Genomic DNA, 17,656 nt, shown 5'->3' with positions numbered 1-17,656 from the left:
CGTTGTCAGACAGACAGACAGACACAGAGACACACACAGTGACACACACACACACACACACACACACACACACACACACACACACACACGGTAAAGCATTGAGAACAGGTGTCACAAATACAAACAAACTATTTTCTAACTCCCGTCTTAGATAATACTTTACTCAATACTTCAACTTCAAAAATGAGCATGGCATAAGACAAATTAGACAAATTGTTTGTCCAATCATTACAAAACTTGCAGGATATGTTTCAGAACAATGTTGAGCCACGTGTGTAAAACTATTCTGAAATGGTTCAAAAGGGGTACCACAAGTCACCTAACACATGCACGAGCATAGGCCTGGCGCAAATTTGGCCATAAATCAGTGACAGTGTGTCCAAACATCACCAAACTTGGTGGATATTTTTAATTAAGCTGTTGACGCTTTCAAGTTCTAACAGTCTGTGTTGGCTTGAACCTGGGAATCGCCGCTTGCAGCTATATTTTTTATTTATTTGGTTTTTACATATTTCATGTTGAATTGTTCGGGTACATAAGACCTTGTAAATATTGTAATCCCTTGCAAAGGAAATTGTCAACCTACAATGAAATATTATCGATGTAAAAGGGGATGCGAGAAATAACCAAATAAAAAATAACTTTAAAAAAGTAAAACAAAGAAATGAACCTCTAATTACACATCATGCTCATTGCAGAGATTTTCTATTCCAGTATTTCAATCCAATAGAGACGTGACACCTTCCTGTTCTGGTCTTGGCAGTCTGCCTCCACTCATACATAGGCAGAACAAGGGCACAGCTAAACTAGGGCAGACAGTCCTCCTTCCTTTCACAGCAAAAGGTTTACTTTTAAATAATGATTAAAGACAGAGCTAGGCCACAATATTTGAGTGTCAGAAAGTATGTGTGAACACACACACACACACACACACACACGCGCACACGCGCGCACACAAACACACACACACACACACACACACACAACAGATGGAGGTGTATTTTTCTAACCTGTGCCACATAAGAGAGGTCTGAGATCAGAGAGAAACTGTCCACTTCTCCTCGGCCAATGAAGGTCTGCAGCAGAATGTTGATCTTGCCATAGCTGTTCTCCACACCTCCTGCAGCCGGTAGCTCACAGTAATTACACAGCAGCTGCTCCAGCTCCTCCATTTCCTCATCACGCACCTGCCAGCACACACCTATTGACTCTCTCTGCATGTTTTGCATTTAAAAAATCCCATATTTCTAAAATGATTAGATATTTACTAGTAACGTAACCATACAACTGCTACTGATCCAAAACCAATCAAAAATAAGAAACAAGGCACAAGCCTCACGCAGGTCACGGAGCCCTAGACATACTAGAGGACTGAGTCCTCAATGCATCCTACAGACTGCGATTTTAGCAATCCTGTAAGTTTATTGCAAGCCACACTGTGCAATATGGATCTAATAAACTTGGGTATGACATCAAGTTTGATGTAAGTAGACTGTACATAACACCTACTGAATTGCAGGTTATGACACAAGTCCTTAAAAACGTCATCAGCGTGCGTGCCGCATCAGCGTGCATGCCGCATCAGCACACGTAATCAATCTACGCTGATGGTAGAGCAACATGACGCCAAGCAGGAATCGAGTTCTTTCAATAGTCACCACAGCTCATTTTGTTAGCTCGTTTTAGCTCGTTTTGTTGAATCCATGGCATTTAGGTCACAGATGCTAACAGTATATTTGTTTGTGTTTAGCGCCAGCAAAGATTCTGCGTTGCGTTACTCAGTGTGTCATTTCGTGCTGCATTTCTATTGGTTAGTTAGTGGCCGTAGCTCGTAGTAGCAGTCACATTGTGAGTTGGTCATCCAACATTTCTGACACTGTCAGATGTTTGTCCCAGGTTATATTCGGTCGCAACACTGTAATAACAGCTATCGTTGAACCTGTCTCACAGTGCGACGTAAGACCACCATTTTGGAGCCACGACCAAAGATATTGCCACATTTAGTCATCTTTCGTCTGAGACGGCCCAAATCGCACAGTCTGTAGGAGGCTTAAGTGAAACTTGGAGGGTCATGGCTGTAGCCCAGCTTTATGCCGGACCTCTTTTCTCACCTTGACCTGCTCAAACTCCTCAGCCTTGGACACAATACTGAGGATGTCACCCTCCGTTCTTTGTGAGTTGAAATGCTCATTGAACGTCTTCATGGAGGCATGGAAAGATAGGAATATAAGGATAAAGGATTTGATTCCAGCAAGGATAAATCAGTCTTTTTTGATGATGGAAAATAGTTTACACTTAATATTTTAGACTTAGAAATGCACAAAGGAACAGTAAAAAAAAAAAAAAAAAAAAGACAGTTAATGCAAGATTTGCATGTAATTTTACCCACAAGGTCACAACAATGAACTATGAACAACAGAGGGTAAAATTGACAATATTACAAGAGAATAGTTGTATACCTCTATTGTGTTGTATTTGATGTAGAAGTGACTCGCAGTCCTGCCTAAGTCTGTGGAAGCAAAGTAACCTGTGCGCTCCTCAAAGCGGATCATCCTGGCTTTGTCCAACTTCCTGCCAGATTCCACCACCAACTCTTTCCTGTACAGCTCCAAGGCAGGATCCATCTGATACACATACAGTACAAGAGGAGGATCAGTTGGGGACAAAACATGATGCCAACTGATCTCTTGGGTCAAAGGGACATGCTGGAACATTGTCCTACCCATCTATGGCAGGAATATGGACCACAATGTGATGTACATTATATGAGAGAGAAAACAGGGTGAGATAGAAAGAAAGAGATTAAAAAAAAGGAGCAATAGCATTCTCTGGGTGTCTAACCTGGTAAGCCTTATGGTTGATGCCATATACCAGTGGGTTAGCTCTCATGCGTACATACAGGTAAGTATAACTCAGCCATTTTACTGCCTCCTCCACATTGGCGACAGTCCCCAGGGCAATCTGAGGGACAAGGATGAGAGAGAAACACTTACCAGACATAAGCCAGTCATTGGTACAATTACTGGTCTCTGCCACCACCTGGTGGATAATTGTGAAACTTGCAGTTGGTTCCACTTCCATCATTACTCGATTAGTCCAGCATTTCCCAAGTTGGAGTATACTGACAAAGAGGATTCACAACAAAAACCCCTCTTCTAGCTGGGATTGATAGTGAAACTGTAGGCAGGATAAAAACTCATTGGCTTAAGCAACAGTGTCATCTATCTGGTAAAAAGCTGGAAGCCTTATTCTTCATCCGGCTCCTCAGTACCATTGGAAAATATTGAAAAAAGAGACCTACACTGAAGACAATGGGTTGGGGACTGTTAGCTAAATTTCAACAGAAGTCAGTGCCATTACTGAAGAGTCACTATGTTTTCCAGTACTTGAGCATATTTCTTTAAAATTGGTTAGAATGCATCATAGTAATTTGAGTGGGATGTCCATGGAGGGGGCATTCAGAGAAAGTCTGAAGTAATCTTGGGGTTTGGTAATCACTGCCATAACACGAGGACCCCTGGTGGTCATTTACTGAACTTGCATGACTAATTCTCACTTTAGCAATGGCAGAAGGCAGATGTGGAATGTAGTTAAAGAAAAAATAAATCACAAGGGATTTTCTTTGCAGTCATGACTAAATATGCCAGATGTGAATTGGAATTCGTGTGTCAGGCAGATATATGCGTGTGTGCGTGTGTGTACCTCAGCATTAAGGTTGTCAGCCAGGCTCTCCAGGAACTTGCTCTCGATAGGGTTCTGCTGGGTAAGCAGGGTTAAATAATGGCTCAGCTTGTCGTGGGTGGTGATGATGGTACCCTCGCCATACTTGTCAAACTGAGGACGCCCGGCACGCCCAAAGATTTGCATCACGTCCAGAATGCCCAGATCCACCAGGGTGCCACGTTTTGCATCATAGATCTGAGTGCCCTGTTACCACGGTAACAGGATAGATGGGATTAGATGAGTGTCTCTCAAGGATGGTGTTTGAAAATGAACCTGCCATGTACCATAACAGAGCACTTTGTATATCTGGATCACCCAAAGAATCAATGTTAATGTGTCACGTCTTACTTAAGTACAATAACTACATTTAAAAATATTTATGAGAGCAAAGAAGTTATCATTGCATTGTCAGACCTTGATGATGACTGCATGGGCTGGCAGGTTGACTCCCCAGGCCAGTGTGGCAGTACAGACCAAGACCTTAAGGTAACCTCGAGAGAACATGCTCTCCATTAGGCTGCGGTCCGACCGCAGCATACCAGCATGATGGATCCCAAAGCCTTCTGGGAACATCTCCTTCATCTGCTTGTTTCTGGAGCGCTGGATCTAGTTATGGTGGAGGTGTTGGTGGTCGTGTTGGGTTACAGGGACAGAGCGGTAGAGAAAGGAAGTGATTAGACAGTAAATAAAGCTTTTGTTTCAAGTTCAATAAGTTGGGTATAAGAGCTGGGAGATGAACCCGCATCTGCCATATATGGATCATTTGAAACAAGAGTGTGACAAAAGGAATGTGTTGGACATCCAGCCCAGTAAATGTAATATTTCTTTTTTTTGTGGATTTTTTTCTCTCCAATTGCATCCATCCAATTACTCCACTCTTCCTAGATGTCCTGGTCGCTGTTCCACCCCCTCTGCCGATCCGGGGAGGGCTGCAGACCACCACATGCCTCCTCAGATACAGTGGAGTCACCAGCCATTTCTTTTCACCTGACAGTGAGGAGTTTCGCCAGGCGAACGTAGCACGTGGGAGGATCACACTATTTCCTCCAGTTCCCCCTCCCCCCACAACAGACACCCCGACTGACCAGAGGAGTTGGAGTGCAGCGACCAGGACTGATACCCACATCCAGCTTCCCACCCGCAGACACGGCCACTTGTGTCTGTAGGGATGCCCGACCAAGCCGGAGGTAACGCAGAGATTCGATCCAGCGATCTCTGTGTTGGTAGGCAACAGAATAGACTGCTACACTACCCAGACGCCCAATGTAATATTTTTTAAAGAATGATAGCCCTGTTTTTTGAGCTCTTATCTTTGTACTTAACATGGGATGACAGTGTTAAGAGCCTTTTATGATATAGATTTAGAACCTATACCTGGCAGCAAAGATGCCTGTACACTTACTCATATGCACCGACGCGCGCGCGCGCGCACACACACACGCACGCACGCACGCACGCACGCACGCACGCACGCACGCACGCACGCACGCACGCACGCACGCACGCACACACACACACACACACACACACACACACACACACACACACACACACACACACACATCCAAAGGAGTTGAATCAAGTGCAACTGGACTTGGTATATATCCGTGAAGACGTTTCGCCTCTCATCCAAGAGGCTTCCTCAGTTCGTGCCTATCTGACTAGACCAAGCTAGTCTGACTGGCTGGTGATGACACTCAGAATTTATCCTCTAGGAGTCGTTGTCAGAGCTATTGATATGCGTGGCTCTTTGTGATCCGATGTTTACCAACGCCCGTCGCTAACAGAGCCATAGATATGAGTGGCTTGTTTGTGTACCAATGTTTGGCCGCACCCGTCGTTATCGGAGCTATCGATATGCCATCTTGATATGCTACAACCACTACACAAACAGATGGCCCAACACAGAAGACCAAACTCCTCAGGACAAGACTCAGCAGTCTATCTACACCTAAAGGAGAAGACACACTCCTTCGAGGACAGCAACGTACACATTTTGGACAGAGAAGATAGATGGTTTGAAAGAGGGGTGAAGGAAGCCATCTATGCGAAACTGGAAAAACCATCCCTCAACAGAGGAGGAGGTCTGCGACACCACCTATCTCCCACTTACAATGCCGTCCTTTCATCTCTACCCAGGAGACTCAAGAAGCCTAGCCTCCAAGAACAACAGTCGGTCACTAACGGCTTCAATAACTCTCATGACCACTGAATAATGAAGTCGGAACTAACACCCCAACGACCGTCGCTGCTAAACAAATGCATATCAATAGCTCCGATGGCGACGGGTGCGGCTGGACATCGGTACACAAAAGAGCCACTCATATCTATGGCTCTGTTAGCGACGGGCGTTGGTAAACATCGGATCACAAAGAGCCACGCATATCAATAGCTCTGACAACGACTCCTAGAGGATAATTTCTGAGTCTCATCACCAGCCAGTCAGACTAGTTTGGTTTAGTCAGAAAGGCACGAACTGAGGAAGCCTCTTGGATGAGAGGCGAAACGTCTTCACGGATATATACCAAGTCCAGTTGCACTTGATTCAACTCCTTTGGATAATCATGACCTGGATAAATGAGAACATTCACTGACAGACACAGACACAGACACAAGACACAGACACAGACACACATACACACACACACACACACACACACACACACACACACACACACACACACACACACACACACACAGTAGTGGGCACATCACAAAGGAGGTTGAGATGTGTGCCGTGACGATCGACCGCGGGGCATGACTGAGGCCAGCTTTAACGGCTTCCTCATCATGGGGCTTTATCTCTGACCCTGGGTATCTAAATGGAGGTCAGAGCCTACCAGGTCTCTGTAGTGCAGATAGGAAGCCCATTACAGCCAGCATCGTCTCTCTCTGAGATTGTGCTCATGTCAGAGTGAAAGTGGGAAAGAAGCTCTCCTAAGCTCTCCCAGCTTGCCAAGTCTGAACTTTGGGGTCTATCTCGGAAGCTCAAGGGTAAAAGTTGAGGAGTGCAAACAGAAAATAAAGAGATGAATCAAGTCATTTTTTTGTTGACATTTTTTACCTTTATTAGACAGCGACAATGAAGAGGCAGACAGGAAGTGGGGAAGAGGGATATGACATGCAACAGAGTTCACTGGCTGGAATTGAACCGGCAACAGTTGCGACCATCTGGTCATGTGTTATCCCACACCACTTCCGGTGTGGGAAGATGGCAGCACAAATTCATGTTTGCAGTGGCCTCACCCAGTACCGGTGTGGGAAGATGGCGGTACAAACTCACGTTTGCGGAGGCCTCACCCAGTGCCGTCCATGCACTGTCTTTGTCCAAGTCTGCTTGTAAGTTTGTCTTCGTTTGATGGCGGAGAGAGCTGGAGCTGGATTGGCTGGGAGATCTTGGTCTGCTGCGTCCTGTGGACCCAGGGACCACCACCCTGTCTGGAGCTGTGCCCGAAGAGGTAACACTGAGGGCAGTCTGACAGGACGCAGAAGTGGGGCAGGCTAAGCTAACTGCTAGCCCATGCAGACCGGCAGTTCCGATAACACCGAGCGTGGTCTGGCAGCGGCCTCGCCTAGCATTGAATGTTTTCAGTGTCTTCGTGTGGAATGCAGGGAGGTGTGTTGAAGGTGTCTGGCTGGGAGAGCTAGCGTTGGATTGGCTATGGGAGCCTGGTCTGCTGCATCCTTTGGGCCCAAGGTCCATGGCCCTGACTGGGGCCACGCCCAAAGAGGAAACACCGACGGTGGTGTGACAGGACGCGGAAGCGGGGCAGGCTAAGCTAACTACTAGCCAATGCAGACTGGTAGTTCTGACAGTCAACCTGGCTGGCGTTCGTTCTCCTGGACAGTATTTTTTTTTAGATATACACTATATGTACAAAAGTATTGGGACACACCTCTTAATCAATGAATTCAGGTGTTTTATTCAGACCCATTGTCACAGGTGTATAAAATCAAGCAGCTAGCCATACAGTCTGCATTTACAACATTTGTGAAAGATTGGGTAGTTCTCAAGAGCTCAGTGAATTCAAGCGTGGTACTGTCATAGGATGCCACCTTTGCAGCAAGTCAGTTCATGAAATTTCTTCCCTGCTAGATATTCCACGGTCAACTGTAAGTGGTATTATTGAAAAGTGGAAGCGTTTAGGAACAACAGCAACTCAGCCACGAAGTGGCAGACCACGTAAAGTCACACAGTGGGGTCAACGAGTGCTGAGGTACATAGTGTGAAAAAGTCACCAATGCTCTGTTTACTCAATAACAGCAGAGTTCCAAACTTCCTCTGGCATTAACATCAGCACAAAAACTGTGCACCGGGAGCTTCAGGGAATGGGTTTCCATGGCGAGCAGCTGCATGCAAGCCTCACACCACCAAGCACAATGCCAAGCATCAGATGGAGTGGTGTAAAGCACACTGCCACTGGACTCTGGAGCAGTGTTTTGTGGCGTGATGAATCACACTTCTCTGTCTGGCAGTCTGATGGACGAGTCTGGGTTTGGCAGATTCCAGGAGAATGTTACCTGCCTGATTGCATTGTGCCAACTGTAAAGTTTGGTGGAGGAGGGATAATGGTATGGGGTTGTTTTTCAGGGGCTGGGCTAGGCCCCTTAGGTCCAGTGAAGGGAAATCTTAATGCTTCAGGATAGCAAGATATTTTGGTCAATTCTATGCTTCCAACTTTGTGGGAACAGTTTGGGGAGGGCCTGTTTCTGTTCCCGCATGACTGTGCCACAGTGCACAAAGCAAGGTCCATTAAGACACGGTTGGGTGAGTTTGATGTGGAAGAACTTGACTGGCCCGCACAGAGCCCTGACCTCAACTCCATCGAACACCTTTGGGATGAACTAGAATGCAGATTGCGAGCCAGGTCTTCTCGTCCAACATCAGTGCCTGACCTGCAAATGCCCTTCTGGATGGATGGGGAAAAATTACCACAGACACACTCCAAAATCTTGTGGAAAGCCTTCCCAGAAGAGTGGAAGCTGTTATAGTTTCAAAGGGGGGACCAACTCCATATTAATGCCTATGGATTTAGAATGGGTTGTCATAAAAGCTCATGTAGGTTTAATGGCCAGGTGTCCCAATACTTTTGTATATAGTGTATGTGTTAGTTTGGATATATATGTGTTGAAGTTCTTGTAGCTTTTGGATATGTGTTTTTGTTTTTGATTTGCACTGCTGTGGGCTGGGGGAAACAATGTTTTGTGCGCAAGTGCATTTCATGTGTGCAAGTGCATGAAATGAAATGACAGATAAAGTGTTCTGATTCTGATGTGGTATGCACTGTAACAATTTGGCTACACAGGCACCCCAGCTGAGGCATATTTGGAGAACAACTAAGAAAGATATATCCTCAGAATTTTAATGAATCCCTTCTCTTATTTTTCAATGAGCTCTTTATTGTTGTTTCATGAAACAAGTCCTGGCAATGACAATTTATCAGTTCAGAAATAAAAAAACTGTAGGTAACTGCCACAAAAGCCTACATATCTCATGTCTATTTCATGATGATTTAATTGTTGATTTCCAAGCTTTAACTGCCAACTCCAAGTACTTTATTTGTGTGTAGTCTAGTCTAAACTAATGAAGTGACAGAACCATAAAAAATACACACTGCTAAGGGGCGTCCGGGTAGCATGGTGGTCTATTCTGTTGCATCCCCGTGTTACCTCCGGCTTGGTCGGGCGTCCCTACAGGCACAATTGGCCGTGTCTGAGGGTGGGAAGCCGGATGTGGGTATGTGTCCTGGTCGCTGCACTATGTGCCTCCTTTGGTCAGTTGGGGCACCTGCTCGGGGGGGGGGGGGATTGGTCAAGTCCAATTGGGGAGAAAAAGGGGGGAAAATTGCCCCTCCAAACCCCCCCCCCCAAAAAAAACCATATATATATATATATACACACACACACACACACACACACACACACACACACACACACACACACACACACACACACACACACAGTGGTGCTTGAACATCTGTGAACCCTTTAGAATTTTCTATATTTCTACATAAATATGACATAAAACATCATCAGATTTTCACACAATACTTAGAGTAGATAAAGAGAACCCAACTAAACAAATGAGACAAAAATATTATACTTGGTCATTTATTTATTGAGGAAAATGATTCAATATTACGTATCTGTGAGTAGCAAAAGTATGTGAACCTTTGCTTTCAGTATCTGGTGTGACCCCCCCCCCCCACCTCGTGCAGCAATAACTGCTACTAAACGTTTCTGGTAACTGTTGATCAGTCCTGCACATCGGCTTGGTGGAATTTTAGCCCATTCCTCCATACAGAACAGCTTCAACTATGGGATGTTGGTGGGTTTCCTCACATGAACTGCTCACTTCAGGTCCTTCCACAACATTTTGATTGGATTAAGGTCAGGACTTTGACTTGGCCATTCCAAAACATTAACTTCATTCTTCTTTAACCATTCTTTGGTAGAACGACTTGTGTGCTTAGGGTGGTTGTCTTGCTGCATGACCCACATTCTCTTGAGATTCAGTTCACGGAGAGATGTCCTGACATTTTCCTTAAGAATTCGCTGATATAATTCAGAATTAATTGTTCCGTCAATGATGGCAAACCGTTCTGGCCCAGATGCAGCAAAACAGGTCCAAACCATGATACTACCACCACCATGTTTCACAGATGGGATAAGGTTCTTATACTGGAATGCAGTGTTTTCCTTTCTCCAAACATAACGCTTCTTATTTAAACCAAAAAGGTATATTTCAGTCTAATCCATCCACAATACATTTTTCCATTTTTCCTTGTCCACATGACCTTTAGCAAACTGCAGACGGGCAGCAATGTTATTTTTGGAGAGCAGTGGCTTTCTCTTTGCAACCCTGCCATGCCCACCATTGTTGTTCAGTGTTCTCCAGATGGTGGACTCATGAACATTAACATTAGCCAATGTGAGAGAGGCCTTTAGTTGCTTAGAAGTTACCCTGGGTTCCTTTGTGACCTGGCTGATTATTACACGCCTTGCTCTTGGAGTGATCTTTGATGGTTGACCACTCCTGGGGAGGGTAACAATGATCTTGAATTTCCTCCATTTGTACACAATCTGTCTGACTGTGGATTGGAGGAGTGTTGTAACCGTTTCCAGCCTGATGAGCATCAACAACGCTTTTTCTGAGGTCCTCAGAAATCTCCTTTGTTTTTGCCATGATACACTTCCACAAACGTGTTGTGAAGCTCAGACTTTGATAGATCGGTGTTCTTTAAATAAAACAGGGTGCCCACTCACACCTGATTGTCATCCCATTTACCTGACTCTAATTTCACCTCCAAATTAACTGCTAATCCTAGAGGTTCACATACTTTTGCCACTCACAGATATGTAATATTGGATCATTTTCCTCAATAAATAAATGACCAAGTATAATATTTTTGTCTCATTTGTTTAATTGGGTTCTCTTTATCTACTTTTAGGACTTGCGTGGAAATCTGATGGTGTTTTAGGTCATATATATGCAGAGATATAGAACATTCTAAAGGGTTCACAAACTTTCAAGCACCACTGTGTGTGTGTGTGTGTGTATGTGTATATACATATATATAGCATTTTTTTCCCGAAAATGTCAATGGTGTTATAAGTGCTCAACTAATGAGGAGCGGAATAGCAACACAGATACAGGAAAAAAAGTTTTAATGCGTTACAGTACAAGCCTGCTAGTTCGTGCTAATTAGCAGCTGATGAGTGCGACACGCACGAAACAGGCCTGTGTTGCAATGCATTAAAACTTTTTTTCCTGTATCCATGTTTATATATATATATATATATACATACACACTGCCAATATTTACGTGATGCCTATAATACTGTAACTGCTCATGTCTGAAAAACCAAAGAGCAAATTTCAGACCTGTAAGACAGTGAAAGTGGGAGTACAGAAGACAGATGTTCTCAGGGCCAGGCTGTATGAGGTGGGGAGGTTGGCTAATTGAAATGCTAGGGCCTAGGCCTTACTTTGAGGTGTCAGAGTGTGTTAGAGCCCTGCTCTCAGCCTCTAATCTGAGCTGAGCTGCTACTGATGTCTGCTATGCAACGGCTGTATTTGAGATGGCAGTGTCCTAAAGTCCTGATCACTGCCCATTAGACCTGCTCAGCACTGCCTCCCTGCAGAGCCGTCTGTCCATACACACACAGCTGCTGACCATCCTACAGGAATTGGCTGAACAATCCCTCAGTCACAACAGCTGACTGAAACACACCATGGTGATGATACATATTGGTAGGTGACACTCTTGTGTGCTTATTGTTGTTAAATATTATTATCATTTTATTTTTAAGATTTTTTTTTGGCATTGTCCGCCTTTATTTGACAGTGATAGTCGAGAGAGAGAGACAGGAAAAGCAGCGGAGAGAGAGTGGAAGACATGCAGCAAAGGGCCCGGGCCGGATTCGAACCTAGGCTGCTGCGGTAAGAACTCGGCCTTATGTGGGATCACTCTACCAGGTGAGCCACCAGGGCGCCCCGTTATTATATATTATTATCATCACCTCATCAGTCTTTGGATGAAAGTTGTTAAGTGTGCTTGATGCGTCAGCTTGCTTTTCTGGGTTGTTGGTTAGCTAAAAACCTGATTAAGACGAGCTAGAATTACCTCTGCTGAACCACTGCTATCTGTATCTATTTTACAATATCCCACAGTCCAAAGATATGTAAGTCAGCTGAATCGGCCGTACTAAATTGTCCTTAGGTATGAATGTTTGTGGGTGGGTGTGTGTATGTCGGCCCTGTGTGATAGTCTGGCAGAATGTCCAGGGTGTCTCCCTGCCTGCCACCCAATGACTGCTGGGATAGGCTCCAGCATTCCTGTGCACCCTGCACATGTGAAATGTTCTCCTTTTTCAAGGCAAAGTTGAGTTTTGTTCTTGTGATTATTGAAGTTATCCCCCCCACTTATTACAGCTTTGGGCCCTGGCTCGAGCTCTGTTGATCTCTTATGTGGGCTGAAAAAGGAGGGTTAAATTGATGCGCCACCTCAATTTCTAGTGTTTTTTGCTTTTCTGTTGTCAGAGTTTGTTCACTGGTTTACTTAAGGGGTGGTATTGTTTCTGATGTGTGTGTCGGCCCTGTGATAGACTGGCAGCCTGTCCAGGGTGTCTTCCCGCCTGCTGCCCATTGACTGCTGGGATAGGCTCCAGCATCCCCACGACCCTGAGTAAGGATAAGCAGTTTGGATAATGAATGAATTAATGAACATCCTTGAGATCACACTATGAGAAGTAGTGAACAAAATTCAAACAAATATGGAGCCGAGTCACCATGTGTACCATACTGCAACTTCACTAATTAGCTGTAAAGCAGCTGTAAACATGAACTCCTATTTAAACAGGTGTAAAAATGACACCACTGGCACTACAATAATGAGCAGCAGATAAATGGCCTGTTTTATAGCACACACACCAAAATGGACTCTCCTGAGCTCAGCTTGCCACTACTACTACTACTTTCGGCTGCTCCCGTTAGGGGTCGCCACAGCGGATCATCCGTTTCCATTTCTTCCTGTCTTCTGCATCTTCCTCTGTCACACCAGCCACCTACATGTCTTCCCTCACCACATCCATAAACCTCCTCTTTGGCCTTCCTCTTTTCCTCTCCCCTGGCAGCTCAATACTCAGCATCCTTCTTCCAATATGCCCAGCATCTCTTCCTCCACACATGTCCAAGCCAGCTCTTGCTCTTGCTGGTCTCACAACCATCTTGTAAGCATTTCCTTTAACTCTTGCTGGTACCCTTCTGTTACAAATCACTCCTGACACTCTTCTCCACCCACTCCACCCTGCCTGCACTCTCTTCTTCACCTCTCTTCTGCACTCCCCGTTACTTTGGACAGTTGAGCCCAAGTATTTAAACTCATATGCCTTCATCACCTCTACTCCTTGTATCCTCACCATTCCACTCTCCTCCCTCTCATTCATGCATAGGTATTCCGTCTTGCTCCTACTGACTTTCATGCCTCTTCTCTCCAGTGCATACCTCCACCTCTCCTGGCTCTCCTCAACCTGCACCTTCTCTCGCTACAGATCACAATGTCATCCGCAAACATCATTGTCCATGGAGACTCCTGCCTGATCTTGTCCGTCAACCTGTCCATCACCATTGCACACAAGAAAGGGCTTAGAGCCGATCCTTGATGTAATCCCACCTCCACCTTGAACCCATCTGTCATTCCAACCACACACCTCACCATTGTCACACTTCCCTCTTACATATCCTGCACCACTCCTACATCTCTGCAACTCCCGACTTCCTTATACAATACCACACCTCCTTTATCGGCACCCTGTCGTATGCTCTCTCTAAATCTACAGACACAATATAACTCCTTCTGGCCTTCTCTATACTTCTCGATCAACATTCTCAAAGCAAACATCGCATCTGTGGTGCTCTTTCGTGGCATGAAACCATACTGCTGCTCGCTAATCATCACCTCTCCTCTTAACCTAGCTTCAATTACTCTTTCCCATATCTTCATGCGGTGGCTGATCAACTTTATACCTCTGTAGTTGCTACAGTTCTGCACATTGCCCTTGTTCTGGAAAACCGGTACCAGTATGCTTCTTCTCCACTCCTCAGGCAACCTCTCACTTTCCAAGATTGTGTTAAACAATCTAGTTAAAAACCCCACTGTCATCTCTCCTAAACATCTCCATGCCTCCACAGGTATGTCATCAGGACCAACTGCCTTTTCACTCTTCATCCTCTTCATAGCTGCCCTCACTTTCTCCGTGCTAATCCACTGAACTTCCTGATTCACTATCCCTACATCATCCAACCTTCTCTCGCTCTCATTTTCTTCATTCATCAGCCCCTCAAAGTACTCATTCCACCTTCTCAGCACACTCTCCTCGCTTATCAACACATTTCCATCTCTATCCTTGATCGCTCTAACTTGTTGCACATCCTTTGCGGTTCGGTCCCTCTGTCTAGCAAATCGGTACAAGTCCTTTTCTCCTTCCTTAGTGTCTAACCTGTCATACAACTCACCATGCACCTTTTCCTTTGCCACCTCTCTCTTCACTTTACGCTGCATCTCCTTGTACTCCTGTCTACTTACTTCATCTCTCTGAGTATCCCACTTCTTTGCCAACCTCTTCCTCTGTATAATTTGCTATACTTCCTCATTCCACCACCAAGTCTCCTTGTCTTCCTTCCTCTGTCCTGATGACACACCAAGTACCTTCCTAGCTGTCTTCCTCACTATTTCTGCAGTGCTTGCCCAGCCATCCGGCAACTCTTCACTACCACCCAGTACCTGTCTTAACTCCTGCCTGAACTCCACACAACAGTCTTCCTTATTCAACTTCCGCCATTTGATCTTTGGCTCTGCCTTCACTCGCTTCCTCTTCTTGGTCTCCAAAGTCATCCTATAGACCACCATCCGATGCTGCTTAGATACGTTCTCCCCTGTCACCACCTTGCAGTGTCCAATCCCTTTTAGATCGCGCCTTCTACATAATATATAGTCCACCTGTGTGCACTTTCCTCCACTCTTGTACGTCACCCTGTGTGCCTCCCTCTTCTTGAAATATATATTCACCACAGCCATTTCCATCCTTTTTGCAAAATCCACCACCATCTGTCCTTCCACATTTCTCTCCTTGACACCATACCTACCCATCACCTCCTCATCACCTCTGTTCCCTTCACCAACATGTCCATTGAAGTCCGCTCAAATCACAAGTCTTTCCTCCTTGCGTACACTCTCTACGACTTCATCCAACTCACTCCAGAATTCTTCTTTCTCTTCCGTCTCAAACCCAATTTGCAGGGCATATGCGCTGATAACATTCATCAATACACCTTCGATTTCCAGCTTCATACTCATCACTCTGTCTGACATGCTCTTCACCTCCAGCACACTCTTGACATACTCTTCCTTCCGAATTACCCCTACCCCATTTCTCCTCCTATTCGCACCATGGTAGAAGAGTTTGAACCCACCTCCGATACTCCTGGCCTTACTCCCCTTCCACCTGGTCTCTTGCACACACAGTATGCCTACTTTTCTTCTTTCCATCATATCAGCCAGCTCTCTCCCTTTACCAGTCATAGTGCCAACATTCAAAGTTACGACTCTCACCTTCACACTCCTACCCTTCCTCCTCTCTCGCTGCCTTTGGACATGCCTTCCCCCTCTCCTTTTCCTTATCCCAACAGTAGCATAGTTTCCACCGGCACCCTGCTGGTTAACGGTATCGGTGGCGGTCGTTGGGAACCCGGGCCTGAACCGATCCGGTATGGAAATCTTATTTATGATCCAAGCTCAGCTTGCCACGCTATCAAGTATTCATTGACTTGGTCAAATTGCAGCAGGATAGCTAATTGTTCATTTCATTTTATGGCCCTTGATAATATAATGTTTGCCCAACACTCCGAGAGGCTTTTTATGCTGGGTATGCTGGGTAGGGACAGAGTGGGAGGATGAGGTGCCACTCATGCATCCTTTACTGCACTTCCCCCCTCTCTCTCCATCCCACTCTGGTCTCAACCTTCTGCAACGATATATCATGCTATGCTTACTTTCATGTGAATCACTGACCTTTAGTGTGTAGACAGAGTACAGTGTTGCCTGTGTGTGTGTGTGTGTGTGTGTGTGTGTGTGTGTGTGTGTGTGTGTTAATTCATATGTGCAACATATGATGGCAGTCCTTTATTGCAGTGGGAGAATGTGGTGGGTGGCACAGCGGAACAGTTCACACCCCAGTCAGCTGTTTTACTGCTCATGATGAAGTACTCAAACAGGAATGTGGACTTGGTATGCTTTACTATGATAACGTAGTGCTACCATTGCCAAAACATTTGTTCTGTTTTAACTTTTCTCTACGGTCTGAAAGTGATACAGTGTTTTGATTCTATTTAAGGCACAGTTTTGTGGCATGCGCGTGTATGTGTGTGTGTGTGTGTGTGTGTGTGTGTGTGTGTGTGTGTGTGTGTGTGTGTGTTTGTGTGTGTGCATCTGTCCTACTACAGTGCATACCTATCTGTTTCAGCTCTTTATGCTGCAGCTCATAGTATTTGATCAGTGTGTGTACCAGGGTATTGGTGCAGCTATTATGACAGGCTGTCAAGGAAGTGACACAATACAGTGACTGGCCTTGTAAAAATAGCACCTAATGAAAGCACACAGAGACATTAATGAGCCTGCTCCTGTGTAGCTGTGGTGGAGTCCTTGGAGGCTTTGCAGTAAAGCACGTGTGTGTGTCTGCAGTTTGTGTCTGTATGTCTCAGAGAGACAACTTGTCAAACAACGTGACATGAAACCCACACATCAAACACCACACGGTCTGAGAAGTTGCAGCACAGACAGCTTGCATAATATCCTCAGATGTGATGATGGTCTGTTAGTTCATTGTCTGTACCATACTACCACTACCTTAATTCCTCTTTTAATCGCAAGCACCTATTCACAATGAGAATAGGCTTTTCTGAAGGAAACCAAACGCATACTTCTTATGGAAATGCATGTCCACTTTAAAATAAAACTCTTTGATATAGCACCATATGCTGATGATATACAACCAACATTCAAATAAGTAATCATTTCTTATTGTTTTTTTTAAATCACTAGCCATCTTAAAATTGATGCTTCACACTGATCATGTATGTAATGTGCCATCAGGGCCACTAGGTGTCTCTGTAACTCCATGCTAGAGCTGCAATTTTATCTGAACCTGGTGATCACAAGCTTGCGTCTTTCATTTGAGAGTTGACGAAATGAAGATACACAGAGGGGTGTAGAGGAGAGGAGACAAAAGAACAGAGCTGAGCTGACTGGAGGGGAAGAGAGGAAAGTGGAGGCAAGGGTCTTCAGAGAGAGCAAACAAGAGTCAGACATACTTCTGAAGCCATGGGAGGAAGTATGGTCAGAGGTTCAGTGCACGGCTGTTTGGAAGGAACACA

At 45.1% G+C, this 17,656-nt stretch overlaps 1 protein-coding gene across 1 annotated transcript in view; it reads right to left on the bottom strand.

The window, feature by feature from the left end:
• The window catches only part of ascc3 (activating signal cointegrator 1 complex subunit 3), a 252,364-nt gene that overhangs the window by 65,211 nt on the left and 169,497 nt on the right, over positions 1-17,656 (bottom strand). The window contains exons 15-20 of the mRNA XM_056285681.1: positions 4,138-4,329; positions 3,703-3,927; positions 2,842-2,961; positions 2,460-2,624; positions 2,112-2,198; positions 1,011-1,187 (exon numbers count right to left, since the gene is read on the bottom strand). Coding sequence (XP_056141656.1) covers positions 1,011-1,187; positions 2,112-2,198; positions 2,460-2,624; positions 2,842-2,961; positions 3,703-3,927; positions 4,138-4,329 — 966 coding nt within the window. The remainder of the gene's footprint in view (positions 1-1,010; positions 1,188-2,111; positions 2,199-2,459; positions 2,625-2,841; positions 2,962-3,702; positions 3,928-4,137; positions 4,330-17,656) is intronic.

Source organism: Lampris incognitus, chromosome 9, assembly GCF_029633865.1.
Source record: "Lampris incognitus isolate fLamInc1 chromosome 9, fLamInc1.hap2, whole genome shotgun sequence".
Lineage (NCBI taxonomy): Eukaryota > Metazoa > Chordata > Actinopteri > Lampriformes > Lampridae > Lampris > Lampris incognitus.
Note: the sequence above shows the minus strand (reverse complement) of the source record. Positions and strands in the feature narration are given on the sequence as shown.